Genomic DNA, 14,721 nt, shown 5'->3' with positions numbered 1-14,721 from the left:
CAGAGAGAGAGAGAGAGGAGGAGAGGTTGAGGAAAGGAAAAGGCGCAACTTCTGCAACCCAAATTGAGAGCACGGCTCAGCGCCTGTAAGGGAAAGGGGGAAAGGGAGATAAAGATGAGAAGAGGGAGGAGAAGGAGAGGAGGAGTGCTGTCCATGACCGAGGACGCGGCGGGCGGCTACAATAGCCGGTTGGCCAGTCCAGTGTCCTTAAGGAAGCGAAGCCCCGCCTTGAAAACCTGGGTGTGGGGCTGTGCAGGGAAAAGAAGGTCCCTCTCTGTAGCTGCGGGAATACCATGGCGACGGAGTGCGGCGAGGAAGGCAGCTCGTTGTGCTTGAAGCGCTGGGCACACACACAACAGGTGAGCAATTGTTTCGTCTGCCCCACACGTACTGCACGCAGGTGACGAAGCTCTGCCGAGCCGATGACGTCCTGCCGCAGGCCAGAAGCAGCCGATGCGTAGACGCAGTAGAAGGGACCGCTCCCTCCTGTCAGGCAGCCGGGTCGGAGGTTCCAGCCTGGCCACACGTTCGTCGGGGTGGCAGCGTAGCAACAGCCGCCTCAAGGTCAGCCTCGAATAGTCCGAGTCGACCACAGCACGGCAGACAGCGACGGTAGAGTGATGTGCCTCCTTCGCCAGTGCGTCTGCTTGCTCATTTCCCTGAATACCCACATGAGATGGGACCCAATGCAGGGAGACATCGACGCCACTGGCGAGGAGGGCATGCAGCTTAGGCGTAACAACTGTGACAGTTGTTAGATCACGCTTGCCCTGTGCATATGCGCCTGTGCGTTCATTTAGGGCGTTCTTCTTCGTGCTTCAGCGGCACGCAGAAAGTATCGAGCTGCTTCTGGTTCTTCGTGTGACATTTCGATTTTTTGCTATCGCATTCATTGCTTCGCCCTTGCGGCGAAACTGACTTTTTTTAAACATCGCGGGCTTGAAAGGCTGGAAAGCAATTAAGCAGGGTAGTTATCTTAGCATAGATAAAAAGATGGGATGTTTCTAAACCATTGTTGCAACTTTTATCTTGAAGATGTTTCTCTAGAGTTACTATTTAAAAAAGTATGATGATAGTTTTCTGATAGGCCGCACAGACTTCTGTCGCACATACCCATTTGTTAGGCTAACTGTTGCCATCATTTTTAGTGGATCAGTGGTGAGTAGTGGGATTCACCCAATGTCTGTATCGCATACCCGCTTATGATGCCCACGAGCGTTACCACGGATACCGGATATGAAAGGCTCGATCAAAAACACACCGGATATGAAAGGCTCGATCAAAAACACACAGGATGCTTGAGCTTCGCCTTCGGGAGAGTAGAACGCGTTAGTGTAATTGGTCCCCGTGCACATTGCCTTCTTAACTGCTGGCCTTGCTTCGGATCTCGGTGGATGCCTCAACCGTATCGCAAGCAAACAAAGGTCTGCGCTCGTAACATTAGCCGTTTCAAACTGTCTTAGAATGCCTATTGGAAGTATAGTTACAATGTGCCCACTACGCCATAATTCTTTATTTTGCGAATCAGCAAAGGGCCCATTACGCGTCCGTAAGTCAACGTGCGAACCAACATACCACAGAAATTGGGTAAATCCCACTACTATCCACTGGCCCACTAACAATGAAGAAGGCAACAGCTAGCCCAACAAATGGCTGCGAAGCGACGGCAGCGTGCCGAAGACCCCGAGTACGTACAACGAGAGAATACTAGGGATCGGGAATGGCAACGGCGGCTGCGAGAAGACCCCCAAGCGATGGAAGGTCTGCGCCAACGACGACGTGCCCGTAGATCTATAAAGGCTCGTTCACACCGGAGGCGGAGCGGCAAAGCGGCCAAGCGGCAAAGCGGGGAAAACCTCCTCTCCAAGCGGCGAAAGCGGGCGGAAAACGAGGCGGCTAGTCCGATCGCTCCCGGACCGATTTTTTGCCGCCCGCCCAAAGTCGCCGCTTTGCCGCAGCCAATCAAAACGCGCTGCGGCGGTTGCGCTGATATATATCCTTGACGTACACATGCGGTTGAGATAATGCAAGTGGCGTTCATAATGTCTGAGCAAACGGCTGTGTTCTGTGCGGAGCTTTTATTAGATGCTATCAAGCAGTACCCGGTGCTTTAAGACAAGTCGCTGCCTCGCTACAAGGAAGTAGAGTACAAAAAGGAGCTATGGATGAAGATTGCAGCGGATTTGGGTACTCACTCTCTGTAGTTTTCTACGTCGCGAGACCGAAGGTGCGGCAACAAAACGTCCGCATGGCCCATTGCAGCTCGTGTTGCAGGGCGGGACGGAACTACCAGCGACGTTGGCGGCGTGTATTTTCTTGCGCTTCCAGCCGTTCATGGTGCGCCAGCAAGGACGCGACCGTTAAAAGGCCGAGCATATCCTCTTTGTCTGAACTCATCACAGGTATCACAGGCGTCAGCACGCGAAGCAGCAGTCAGATATGGCGCGAGATCTCCGCAGCCGGCTCGAGTACACTCGCGCTCTGGTGCTCTGGTGGCGAGGGTAGAGACAGAGGGTGCCACGAGATGGCGACACGAGTGCGCAAAACCGCGAGATGCCCCGCCTCTTCGGTCGCGCGGGCAGCCAAGAGAGCCGTGCGGTCTGAACAGGTACGCGCGGTCACCGCGTGGCCGCTTTGAAAAGCCCGCTTGGCCGCTTTGCCGCTCCGCCTCCGGTGTGAACGAGCCTTAAGAGGTGCGAACGCTTGCTTTGAGCGCGAGGTTCGGTCTCTCCAGTTTGGACATCCGTGTCGTGTCTGTGACTGTCTGTGGTTTAACTCGAACCTCTCTGCACTGAGAATCAACTAGAAACCATAGAGTTTCCTACAACACTTACCTGAGGGATCTCTGGCGCTAGTGTCTATGGGAGCTGCAACGCATGGCGCTTCAGCCAGCATGGGAACAATGGGTAGTACACGGATTTGTCTGAAATTCCTCCTTTCGGCTCCGTTTGACTCCGCGTCGCCTGCATCCGCTTTGTCGCAAAACGATGTTCAGCAAAAGTCAGCAGTTTCACTTCACTACTTTAACCTCTTTAGGCTCACCAATACAAATCTGGTCACGAAGTTCACAACGATCCATGCTTTTATGCGAAAGAAAACCAAAACACAGCAATAAGCAAAGCCACAAGTGCGTTCGAAGCCTGCAAGTACGAAGGCTAGGCAAATCTGTGTACTACCTATCATTCCTTTCCATTGCTCGCTGCGTCGTCCTCAATTTAAGTTGAACCCTCTTTGTAAGTCTCCACGTTTCTGCTCCGTAGGTAAGTACCGGTAAGATGCAGCTGTTATATACCTTCCTCTTAAGGGATAGTGGTAGACTGCCATTCATGATTTGATAACCCTATTGCAAAACCCAGCGCCACTGGGTACCAGCCGTGCCATGCCTGATGGGCCCAGCCCCTGGATCTGGGCCATGGAGCGGCGTTTTACTGGGAGGCGCTGGGTATCAAGCGCAAAACGGCTCTACAGCGTTAAAACGGCGGTGCCTAGTTCCCTGCATTTCACTATAGAAAGCTCATGGCTCGAAAAAAAAAAAAAACTCCACCACGCTCCACCTCTCAATCTCCAAGCGGTTACTACCTGTCCTAAGTAGACATACTCCTTTACAACGCGATTCCGTTCCAGTGTCTCTTTATTAGCCACAGAGGGTGGCCGGCAAAGAATATCCAAAATGAGAAGAGCAAGGTTTCTTTAGAATTCGTTTTAACTCCGAAAATTATGAAATGGATCGAGGGGCCGGGTCTGCCTGTTACTGCCGATTTTAATAGCCGTTTCTCGCCCTTGCTATTGCAGCGAGCAATGACTCGTTCGAAAACACGGAAAATTCATACTGATAGGGGAGCGACGATAACCGGGGCGGGCGTTCTGTATTCTGACTTCCAGTTCTAGACACAACTATAAAACCGCTCAGAAAAACAAACACATTTAGAGAGCAGGTGTGTTAGTTCACTAACGGTACCAGTCAGGGTTCTGACGTATGAGTCAGAGAAGTACGGGGGGCCGGCTTTTCGGTGAAGCCTACGTTCGTTGCTGAAAGCGCGTCATAGTTGCTCCTTGTGCGAAATCAAGAAGAATTTAGAACGATGTCCAGATATGTAAATCTTACACGGCGTGTACTTAAACCAAGGGGGTGGCACGACGGACTCGGCCGGTAGCACCTAACGTCGCTGGCCGCAGGAGGAACGATCTGGGCGCAATTAGTTGCGATGATTGAAGTTTCGCATTTTAGTCAAAACCTTTTTAACTGATACCTAACGTATAGCATACGTAGGCAAGAATTGCCCGAGATGCGTTTCTGGTGTGGCGAACGAACGACGGCTGTTTTTCTGGCCTCCGTTGGGACCACGAAGCCAGAGCTCATTTACTTCTTGCCAACCGACGGCGATTCGATTTGCTCTGTAAGAGATGGCAAATGAAGTCATAACCGCAACACATGAGCAAAACTGATATATATGGGAGACAAAGTGTGTATTCGCTGCTACGCGTGCTCTGCAAATTAACGGTGGCACTGCATAATAAGAAAAAGCGCGGCAGAAAGCAAAGTGAGTGTTGGCTGCTTTGGGTTATTAACATATTTTGCTTCACATTCGAAGGGAAACATTAAAAGTGACCGTATTTCACATATATCATATCACGTATATCATGTAGCGCGCATCTCCTCGTCTTTCTCTGCCAACGTGGCAGTTTGAGACAGAAAGCACAATCAGACATTCGATATTCAACGATACCAAAGCATTCTGCCGCGCACGATACGGAAAGCAGCGCGCGGCACTGAGAACAGTGCAGGCTCCAGTATGCGGACGCCAGTGAGAATTCAGCGTCTCCAGGGAGAGGCCTTTACCAGCCCCAGCTCTTTCCCAGCTTTCACCGGATGTCCCAGGAATTCGTAGTGTTCCCACGTCCAGGCCAGAAAACGTGATCACGCTGGGGGTATGATGGCGCTGGTTTTTGCAATGATGCTTGCCGATGAGCCCATCCCATTCTTATTCTTCTAGATTTCACTCTCATGGTTCGGCTCCGCGGTTACCCTGTCCTAATCATTCCCATTCCAGGTGCCACTATCGCAAAGCGCTCTTCTCTGCAAGATTGCGAGCAATGGAAAGGAAATGATAGGGGTAACCTTAAGAGACAGGAAGAGAGCGAGTGGGTCAGGGAACAGGGTCCCCTCTGGATTCAAGAGATGGCAAACGCGTGAGGGGGAGACCGAAATTAGGTGGGTAGATGAGATTAGGAAGTTTGTAGGTATAACGTGGCAGCAGAAAGCACAGGAGCGGGTTGATTGGCGGAACATGGGAGAGGCCTTTGCCCTGCAATGGGCGTAGACGGGCTGATGATGATGATGATGTGACCAATCATTCCCATGGTGGCTGAACGATCGCAGCGCCAGGGTCCCCTCCAGTTAATTTTAGGAAACTATATGCTAGAAACAACCTAGCATCACCTAGCCTATAGCAACGACCTAGGAGCAACCTAGGAAAAACCTGCATCACTTAGCTGGGGCCTAGAAACAACCTAAAGGCAATCAGATTAGTCTACTGAATCGTACAGTTTCGCTGTTCCAAGGATTGCGCGGCTTCGTGCAAGCTTCGCAATTTTTTTCTTTCGCCCATCAGAGTTATTGCGTCCGACGCCGGAAAAATTGGTGCGTTAGAAGAGGATGAAAAGAGCGAGTGCGGGTTCATGACGATGATAATTTTCTGTCGAGAACACATGGCAGACCTCGACCGTAACAGCTCTGCGGTCGAACAATGGCGCATACGTGCCACAAGAATTGGGTAAATCCCGCCAGTCACCCTACTGGTCCACTAAAAATTAACAAAGGAACACGCATCCGGGAAATACCGATTAGGGACCGCACATTTCAGCTTCTCTCGCTAATCATCTGCACCTAGTGCTTGGACGGCGATTCAGCGGGTTGCGGTTTATGGTGATGGTCATTTTCTATCTACGACACACGGGAGACCTCGACCATAACAGCTGTGCTGTGAAAATTGGCTGCAATCGCGCGCACTGCGTACGTGAATGTCCAGCGAAGCTGTATCAAACACCTCACATGCTGATGTGGGCGCATGTTTCATGTTTCATTATTACTTTAGAGGAATGGTAGTGGTGATCGCATTGCGGTCGCTGCGGTAGACCGTGACTGGTTCCGCGACCATTCTCGCTACATTCTTGGCAAAGACCAAATACAAATACAGTCTGTTCGGCGTGGTTGTTTGACTTTACCTCGTAGAAGAGCGTCTTTAAACGCACTGCACACTCTGAATTTTCTAGCGTCCTCGTCCTTTGGTTTGCAAGATGATTCGCATTTATCAGGACTACACACTGATCTTAGGCTTAGACAACGAAGACCACTGCAGCGTCAGCCTTCAAAATTGAGCAATGTGTACAAGTGACCTCGTAGATGTCATTGGTTTATAAAAATTACTTCATGACTGCAGCGAACTCGTGATAGTTAATTTGGCCATCTCCGTCCATGTCGGCTTCCCGTATCATTTCGTGGACTTCCTCGTCCGTCAGTTGCTCGCCCAAGGCGGTCATGAGAAGGCGCAACTCATCCGCAGTGATGAAGCCGTTCCTGTCTTTGTCGAAGAACTGGGCAAGCAATCGAGAATGAAGCAGGAATATTGCACAGGCTGACACATATACAACATGCACAAACACATAAAAATAATTGTTGGGGTTTAACGTCCGAAAACCACGATATGATTATGAAGGGCGCCGTAGTGGAGAGTTCCGGCAATTTCGATCGACCACCTGGGGTTCCTTCACGTATACGTGCACCTGAATCTAAGTACAACAAGCATTTTCGCCTCCATCGAAAATGCGGCTTCCGGTGAGCTTTGGGTCAGTTTCCGAGCACCATAACCACTAGACCGCCGTGGCGGCGGGTCATTCACGAACACACAGGATGACTGATTGCTGGAGCACGAAATAGTCTAAGCGGGTGCCTACAAGAAGAATCGAAAGGCCGCTGGGAGCGAGACGCTGCAACACGAGTACAGATTAGCTCGCAAAAAGTACTCTTAAATATTTTCAATGCGTGTATTTCAAAGTCTGTTTCGCATGATACTTTTGCAAGTTCATGATTTGTTCATGGTGATACACTACTTTTCATCCTGACTTCAGCTATCAAAGAGAGCGCCTCTTATTCAATTTAGATATTTATTTATTTTCTATAATACGCAATAGGAGTGAAATTTTATGTTGATAGTGCTATGACTACAGTTTGTAATCTTTGTATTTTTTACAGCGAAAGCTGTTATGAGAGCACAACAACAGTGCCGTATTTGCACGCCGCCGCCGCCGGTCTCCGTAACCGCCTGCGTGAGCAATTGAGGCAAAATACACATCACACATGCACACACGTATCCATTGTACACAAACGTGCACAATGACTGTTAACTGGAGCATTTAATCGGTACTTTTATCTGTAAGAACAACGGGAACGCTGCTGTGCACGATGTGGCGAGTATACATTTCTAGCTCATGAAAACTACTCCGCAATGATCTCAAAAAACGTTTTTTTTTTCACGGGCTGTTTTACTAATTCACTTTATTTCTATATTTCTGTTGGCAATAAGTTACTTGTCATTCATATTTAAAACGTCAAACTGTAAGCGATATCTTTAACTACTTTTTTTCAATCACGAAATACCACTCGAAATTAGGTGGAGAAGGCCATGGCTGTAGAACGAAAGCTTTGTATTTTCCTGGAACAAAATCCATACGTGATTGATCCGTGCATAATCATCCTGCTTTTGCAGTGGTTTCAAGGTCGTTCTTATCAAGAATAGAGCTAATATCAGTGGATAAAACGCTACGCCTACTTCTTGCTTTGACAGCTTTTTGCAGTTCTTCACCGCTCACGTTAGACCAAGCAATTGGAGACATTCTTTTGAGATTACTTCCAGTTTCCCATTATTGAAAATGGCAGTAAAACATTCAGGGCATTGAAGTATAAAATATGTTTTGTGCTACTGTCGCGAATAGTGACAAGTTGATATCAGAGTGACCCCTGGCGACTCTAAGAAACCTCTTTTAAGGCCGGTATTACTCTTCATCACTAAATTCCTGATATTTGGTGGGCCTCCACGCGACACATTTAAACCATACAGGCTATTGAAAACTATGTCGTGTCGCAGGCGAAAGCCTGAGAGAATACAATGTATGCACGTATGTTTGTTAAGGCGAAAGTCTTCGATGTCTCATCAAACGCGATAATTGACCGCCATCGTCGACTGTCGTCCCGCGGTGTCGGCGTCAAGACAAATGAGGGCAAAAATCATCACGTGATGACGTCGCCGTATGATTGCATCATGAGACACGGATAGAAAATTTGTTACGTTACCATGACATCTTCATGACGCCACTATGATGTTATCACAATGCATCGTGGATTGGTTAAAGGAGCGGTGATCACGGAGGCAGTGCAAAACCAGCTGAGGGGCAGGAAGCTTGCCATACCTCCGATCCCAGAGGCAGTGCAAATGCACGTTAGGTGCCGAAAGCTTTCGGAGGGGGGCAGGGACAGTTCTATGCATTGACTCGAAAAAAAAAAGCAGCTGGCTTTCGCCTTCGAGTCGTTTTAGGCGAACTTACAAGGGACCATAAGTTCTCCAAGTTGCATAAGTTATTTAATTTGTTTACAATACCCCAAGGATCCTCGTGCGGGTGTATTACATAGGGCATGCGATCATACGTACACAGCAGAAAAACAGGACAAACATAGCACTACCACTCGAAATACAACTAGTCATACAAGTTGTGCAAAAAATTTGAGATACTTAAAGTATGAAATCCATACATCTTAACAGCGGAAACATGCAACACAATTCAAATATGAAGTCAATATGTGAAGTATGTTTTCTATGAAATCGGGCACATAAAACATAGAAAAGCACATACCGTCGAACCCCTGGATAACGAAATCGTAGGGAAAGCCATTTTTGTTCGTTTCGTGAGAATTTTTGAAAAAAGATAAATTACGCCCACCAATTACTTCGCACGACCAAAATTTATTTAAAGAAGTCGCTGATGTTGCTGTGTTTCACGTTGCTTTGAGTAGCTTGATGGCTCGAGCCTCGCAGCTTAATAAGTTTTCATAGCTTTATCATGGTCGTGATAGCAGAGGAATGTGCTCATGACATCCGCGATATCCGCCTTTTTTCTGCCTTTCGCAGCTTCGGCGATAATCCAATACTTCTCCTTAAAGGGACACTAAAGCAAATAACAATTTATGTCAGAGTGAAAACTCAATGTGTAACAACTTCTAAAACGGCAATATTATCAACCGCAGTGCCCTAATTACCGAGAAATTAAGCTAAATGTATCACATGATAAGCGCCACGAGTGGGACATTTTTGAAGTGATCCCGATGACGTATGAGAGTCTGCCTACAATTATTCACTAGTAATCAAACTAGCAGCAATAAAAAAAGAACCTTCCGTGCATCAAAAGACGTGATAAAATGCTGTTTGTTCGTTTCCGTTGGACTCATGGAAAAAAGGACCTCTGTGGCGTTGCCATGGGGAAGGGCGCGCGTGGTTCAATGGTTTCGTTTTCGCCGAACTGCGCTTCGCCCGGCGCCCTGCTTCGCTCACGCGGTCGCGTCTCACTCGTAGTTTCGGGATCGCGTACTGCCACGTGTGTTTTGCGCGCTCGTGAAAGTCGCTCTGACAGAAAGTTTGACAAAATGCCGCATGCAACGACGTCGGCACTACGAGCCCTCAGTAGCATACCGCGTTCATCGGGGCTCAAGTCACTGAATTGGAGCCCAGCGACGCAAGCCAATGTCTCGTTGTCGAGTTCTCCGTCCACATCCATTGCGGCGATTGCGGCAAGCTTCGATGGCTTCGATGGCCGTTGTTGCTGCTTTGGATCCCGCTACTTTCGCTCTGCTGCCACTAGTGTCGGCGGCCGCGCAGTAAAGGCGAGCAACGTTGGCCACGACAGCAGTGACGTATGAAAGTCTGACTTCAGGCGGGTGATTTGAAGTGCGCTAAGGCGATGCAAACCACTAAAACGTGATTTTATTTCAAAATAAGCACTTCCTCAGCATATAAGTAGCACTACGAGGTTTCTGGACCGCTATTTCAACAATCAACGTTGACCTAATATTTGCCTTTAGTGTTCCTTTAAGCGTCGAAGAACTTACGCTATTTAATAGAAGGCGGCATTTTCCCGTAAGGCCAAACAACACTGCGCGTAAGCAAAGCGCGAGAGATCTCGGCGTGCACGCGGAGAGACGCCCGGCAGCAAGCAGTTAGGCTTTCTATAGAATGTCTGTCATTAATAAGTCACTTTAGTGGGTCTTGTCACTTAAAACGTCATGTGCCAACGTAGTTGCTAATAGAGTCGTTAGCAAAAAAAACTGTTCTGAGCGAAAAAAAGGTCTTGTTGTTATTGTCGCGTGGTCGTGACGTCGATGAAGACAGCAGCCGGCGTGTTCAAGATGGCGAATGTAAAACGCAATGGTCGCATCGATGCTTGTTGGCAGAAACGTATGTGGCCGACTCGTCGAAGGTGCGGTGTTGCAATTTTCGAACTTCTGGGTTTCCAAATAGTTCATGGGTTGAAAAAAACGTTGCGCATCACTACCTGAAACTTTCGCTATTTGGGGAGTCCGTTTTAAAATATCTTCGCTGTCGGGAATGGGCAAATACATTGAACTCCATAGACGTTCGACGGGGGCGTCAGATGTTTCGTTGCTGCGAGAATTTCGTTTTTGAGGGCTTTCGTTATAGAAGGGTTCAACTGTATTAGCAGTGGGTATGCATAGTCATTGTTTAGAATCAGCACACTGATAAAAAATATGTTAATATGTACTATCGTGAGCAATTTGAAGCGGATCACATAATTCAAGTTTATTAAACAATTACTTGCAGCCTCCTGATAAGAATGTGGCGTATTGAATTTTCATATATACCTTTCCGCTTGCGCATTCGGCGTCATGAGAACATTTGCGATTGCCAAATGTGTCTCGCCACTGTGACCTTAATTATGTAATTGCAATGTTTTATCTTATATTGCTGACTTCTGTACGTATCACAACTGCTAATAATATCGAGCCTGTTAGTTGAAACCGTTCTCTTGTAACAAGATTTGAACGATGGTAAGTTAGCTTCAGTAGCTTACAGGATGCGCCGGCTAACTCTAGCGAGACTTCAAAAATGCTCGGGCGCACTCTATGACGACGCGACTAAATGCGCGTTGCTGACTACTGCACGGTTTAAATCACGTTGTATTCGTATGATGCTAATTGCTTCATTATGCAAAAATAACGAACAAGATTTTGAGGCGATGATGCTGGACGAAAAATTACAATGAGAATGTTGTAGATCGATTTGCAAAATGCACGGTTAGACAGTTTCTAACTTCATCTATTTTACGGATCGGTTTCGGTGCCACCATAATGGGCTGTTAACCTCACCGTTTCATATCATTAAGAGCTAAACGATCAGTGGTACGGTAGAAGCTTAGGAATGAAAATGGTTGTGTTCGTGCGCTCAACGTTTCACGACCTTATTAATTAATGTCGCGATTTAGAAAAAATGAGAAACCACTCGTTTAACAGCCCAATGTGGCAGCGCCCATATATGCAAAATAGTCTATATATCGAGTTCTGGTATCACAGTGCTTCAACCACGGCACGTTGTTTTCACGCCATAATAACATCTGAGGTTTAACTCCCAAAACCACGATATGATTATGAGGGACGCCGTAATGGAGGGCTCAGGAAATTTTCACCATCAGGTGTTCTTTATCGTACACTGACATCACACAGCACACGGGCCTCTAAAATTTCGACTCTATCAAAATGATACCGCCGCGGTCGGCATCGAACCCGCGACCTTCGGGTGAGCAGCCTAGCACCATAGCCACCACTGCTTCACCACGGCGGACTGATTTCACGCCATGACGTAATCTCAATATAAAACGGAACGATTGTAAACTTGATTAATAAATATCGGTGTCGCCGGATCACTTCATTGCACTTTAGTTTTAGCAAGGCAGACACCATCATTACGGATGAGTATTCAGGGTCACGGAACTCAAGTGGAATGACTTTTACTTTTAAGTGGCTGCTCCAGGTTGCTTTCATTGAGACGAGCACCCGCTCACTATATCACGACCACAAGCTTCCCGTGATTGGTGGGACTTTGGCAAGCCTAGGAGGCGCTACATACTGCTTTTACAGGTAGGGGGGGGGGGGGGGCAGATTATAAGTGGGGAAATGGAGAAATGGGCACCGCGCTAATGTATGTTGTTACGGTACTCCTACGTTGGGAAAACCCTTGCGTGTATCGCCAACTGATTGCTTGATGAGATCTAAGGAATAATTCGCACCGAAGGGAAAGGCGGCCAATCAAGGAGTAGGTGTGCTCACCTCGAACACCTGACGGAGCTCTTCTTCGGTAGGCGGATTGAGCGTTTCCTCACCCATGTAGGCGACGTACTCGGTGAAGTCGACGGTGCCGTTGCCATTGGTGTCCATTTCGGCGATTGCCATTTCGAGCTCGGCCTGCGTCGGGTTCTGGCCGATGGCGCGCAACATGACGCCCACGTCCTCGGGTCTGATCTCGCCATCGCCGTCCCGGTCAAACAGCGCGAATACTTCGCGCAAGTCCGCGAGCGCCTGCTCGGAGAGCTGCAAGCAGCGTGTGTCAGTTGGTGCTCCGGCGCCACTACTATGAGCGTCGTCATATCTTCTGATCTTGGGCGCGGAGCCATTGCTCGTGCCGCTGCCGCCGCTGCCAGCGGAGTCGAAGAGCCTTTTCAATTGCCTTCGCGCATGGTCTTTCGTCATCGCGCTCCCATCAAAGCACTGGTGTTCGCCATTAGGACTTCCTGAGGCCATTGCGTTGGCGGGGAGCGCTCCGTTGCCGTGATAATTGCGCTCCGCCGCCGCCGCCTCCGCCGGAGGTTGTGCGCCTTTCGAAGAAGGTGGCACGGCGGGACGATGATCATGATCGTGTAGTGTGCAATTGATCCACTACCCGCGTAAACCAAGAATTCAAGAATGCGGCGCGATACATGAATATACTAAGTACATCACGCTAGGTGATAACTAAGGAATTAAATATGAGCTTTATAACAGCGGCGCTGTTTAAGCCGACCGTGAGTGCAGGCAGAGGGGACAGAAAACTATCATCATCATGAACCGGCCCGAGCTCCCTTCCTACTCTTCTCCATCTTTTGATTCGATCCCAGGACAGGTGCGCAGGTTTTCCTGGCATGGGATGCAAACTCCGATGTGCGAGAGAGCGAGTACACGGAGAGTGAGAGAAAAAGGAACAGATAGAAAGAAAGAGAAAGAGAGAAGTATAGAGAATGAAATAGAAAAAAGACAGAATAAGATAGAAAGAGAAAAACATATAGAAAGAAACAGACACAGAAGAGAGATATCAGAAATAGAGATCAAAACAGAAAACCGGAGATAGAGAAAATCAATGAAACAGAGAGAAAGAAATAGAGAGAGAGAGAGCGAGGTTCACTTGATGCGAATTTCGATGTGTTCCTCTCGATATACGCAGCTAACGCGTTTCGCCTTTTTCACAGCGGAACTGTTTAAGCCGGCCGTAATCTGTCCAGCGCGAACAAAGAAAAACTTTGCTCTACGATGACGTCATCATGCGTTGCCTTGCAGCCGGTTTCACTGCTTCGCTAGCCCGTACACTGCTCCGCCAGCAGCCTGCCTGCCTGGCTGGACACTGCGCGCAACCGCTTGGTTGAACCAGACGTGAAGTCACGGCCAGCTACGCATGCGCTGCTTCGTTCTGTACGAAGCCGGATCGTGATGGCGACGCGTAGCGCCAGACGCAGACACGAGGAGACCGAAGAAGGGTTCGCACAGCCGATGAGCAAGCCGCTTAACGGGAATCGCGGCGCGCTGCTAAGCGAGACAGCTGGACTCGACCCGTTTGAGGTAGTTCTTGCTTGTGTTGAGTAAGGCCGAAAAGGCGAAAGGCGACTGTGCTGAACTGGAAATGAACTTGGCACCACTTGGCACCCCTTCGTATAACTTGGCGTCATTTCGTATGGCCAGGTCCAGCTATAGGGACCGATGATCTACGCTTCGCCTTTAGCCTTCCGCCACTAATGCAAGCTACGCCCGGCTTTTTTACGTCATGATGTCATGTTCTCAAGTACAGATGCTGTCCAGATCTTACCTCTCAACCACGGCTCTCTGGAAATGAAAATTCGAAGACCACTAAAAATAAATGTTAAAAAAATAAAGTTCATGCTTTTCTATCCTAAGAATAAAGAAGCAGATTACGTTATGAAACTATATTACGGCGATTCGCAACTAGATCTAGTAGATAATTGTTCATTCATTTCTAGGCGTTCATTTTCAATCAAACTTAAGGTTGTCACGACGCGTGAACAATGTCAGGATGAAGGTATCGAGGTCTATTGGCATGTTGAACCGTTTACGTAACTTTTACAGCGAAAGCTGTTATGAGATCACTTCAGCGGCCGTTTGTGGCGCCGTAGTTGTCTGCCGCCGGCGCCGCCGGTGTCCGTAACCACTATCGCTCGAAATAAGAAAAAAAACGAAATAAGAAATAAATTCCAGGATGGAACGAGGTTCGAACCTGGGCCCTCTGCGTGGGATCCCAGTATTCAACCTCTGAGCCATGCCAGTGCTTGAAACTGCTTTGCAAATAGGTCCTATACAGTCTTCATGTCGGGAAGGAACCACATTAACATTTGTAATAT

The 14,721-nt window shown here is 48.3% G+C and overlaps 1 protein-coding gene across 1 annotated transcript; it reads right to left on the bottom strand.

The window, feature by feature from the left end:
* Positions 1-6,423: 6,423 nt before the first annotated feature.
* Positions 6,424-12,859, bottom strand: LOC119386163 (neo-calmodulin). Its single transcript, XM_037653505.1, has 2 exons — positions 12,389-12,859; positions 6,424-6,594 (listed from the first exon to the last, which is right to left on the bottom strand). The coding sequence occupies exons 1-2, from the start codon at positions 12,857-12,859 to the stop codon at positions 6,424-6,426; spliced, it is 642 nt and encodes a 213-aa protein (XP_037509433.1).
* Between the last annotated feature and the right edge of the window lie 1,862 nt (positions 12,860-14,721).

This window comes from Rhipicephalus sanguineus, chromosome 3 (genome assembly GCF_013339695.2).
Source record: "Rhipicephalus sanguineus isolate Rsan-2018 chromosome 3, BIME_Rsan_1.4, whole genome shotgun sequence".
Classification (NCBI taxonomy): Eukaryota; Metazoa; Arthropoda; class Arachnida; order Ixodida; family Ixodidae; genus Rhipicephalus; species Rhipicephalus sanguineus.
This window is presented reverse-complemented; position numbering and strand designations above follow the sequence as displayed.

Coding starts and splice junctions, on each gene's coding strand:
- LOC119386163 (XM_037653505.1), bottom strand. CDS start 12,859: ATGGCCTCAGGAAGTCCTAATGGCGAACACCAGTGCTTTGATGGGAGC. Junction 6,595..12,388: donor AGCTCCGTCAGGTGTTCGAG/GTGAGCACACCT, acceptor TTGCTTGCCCAG/TTCTTCGACAAAGACAGGAA.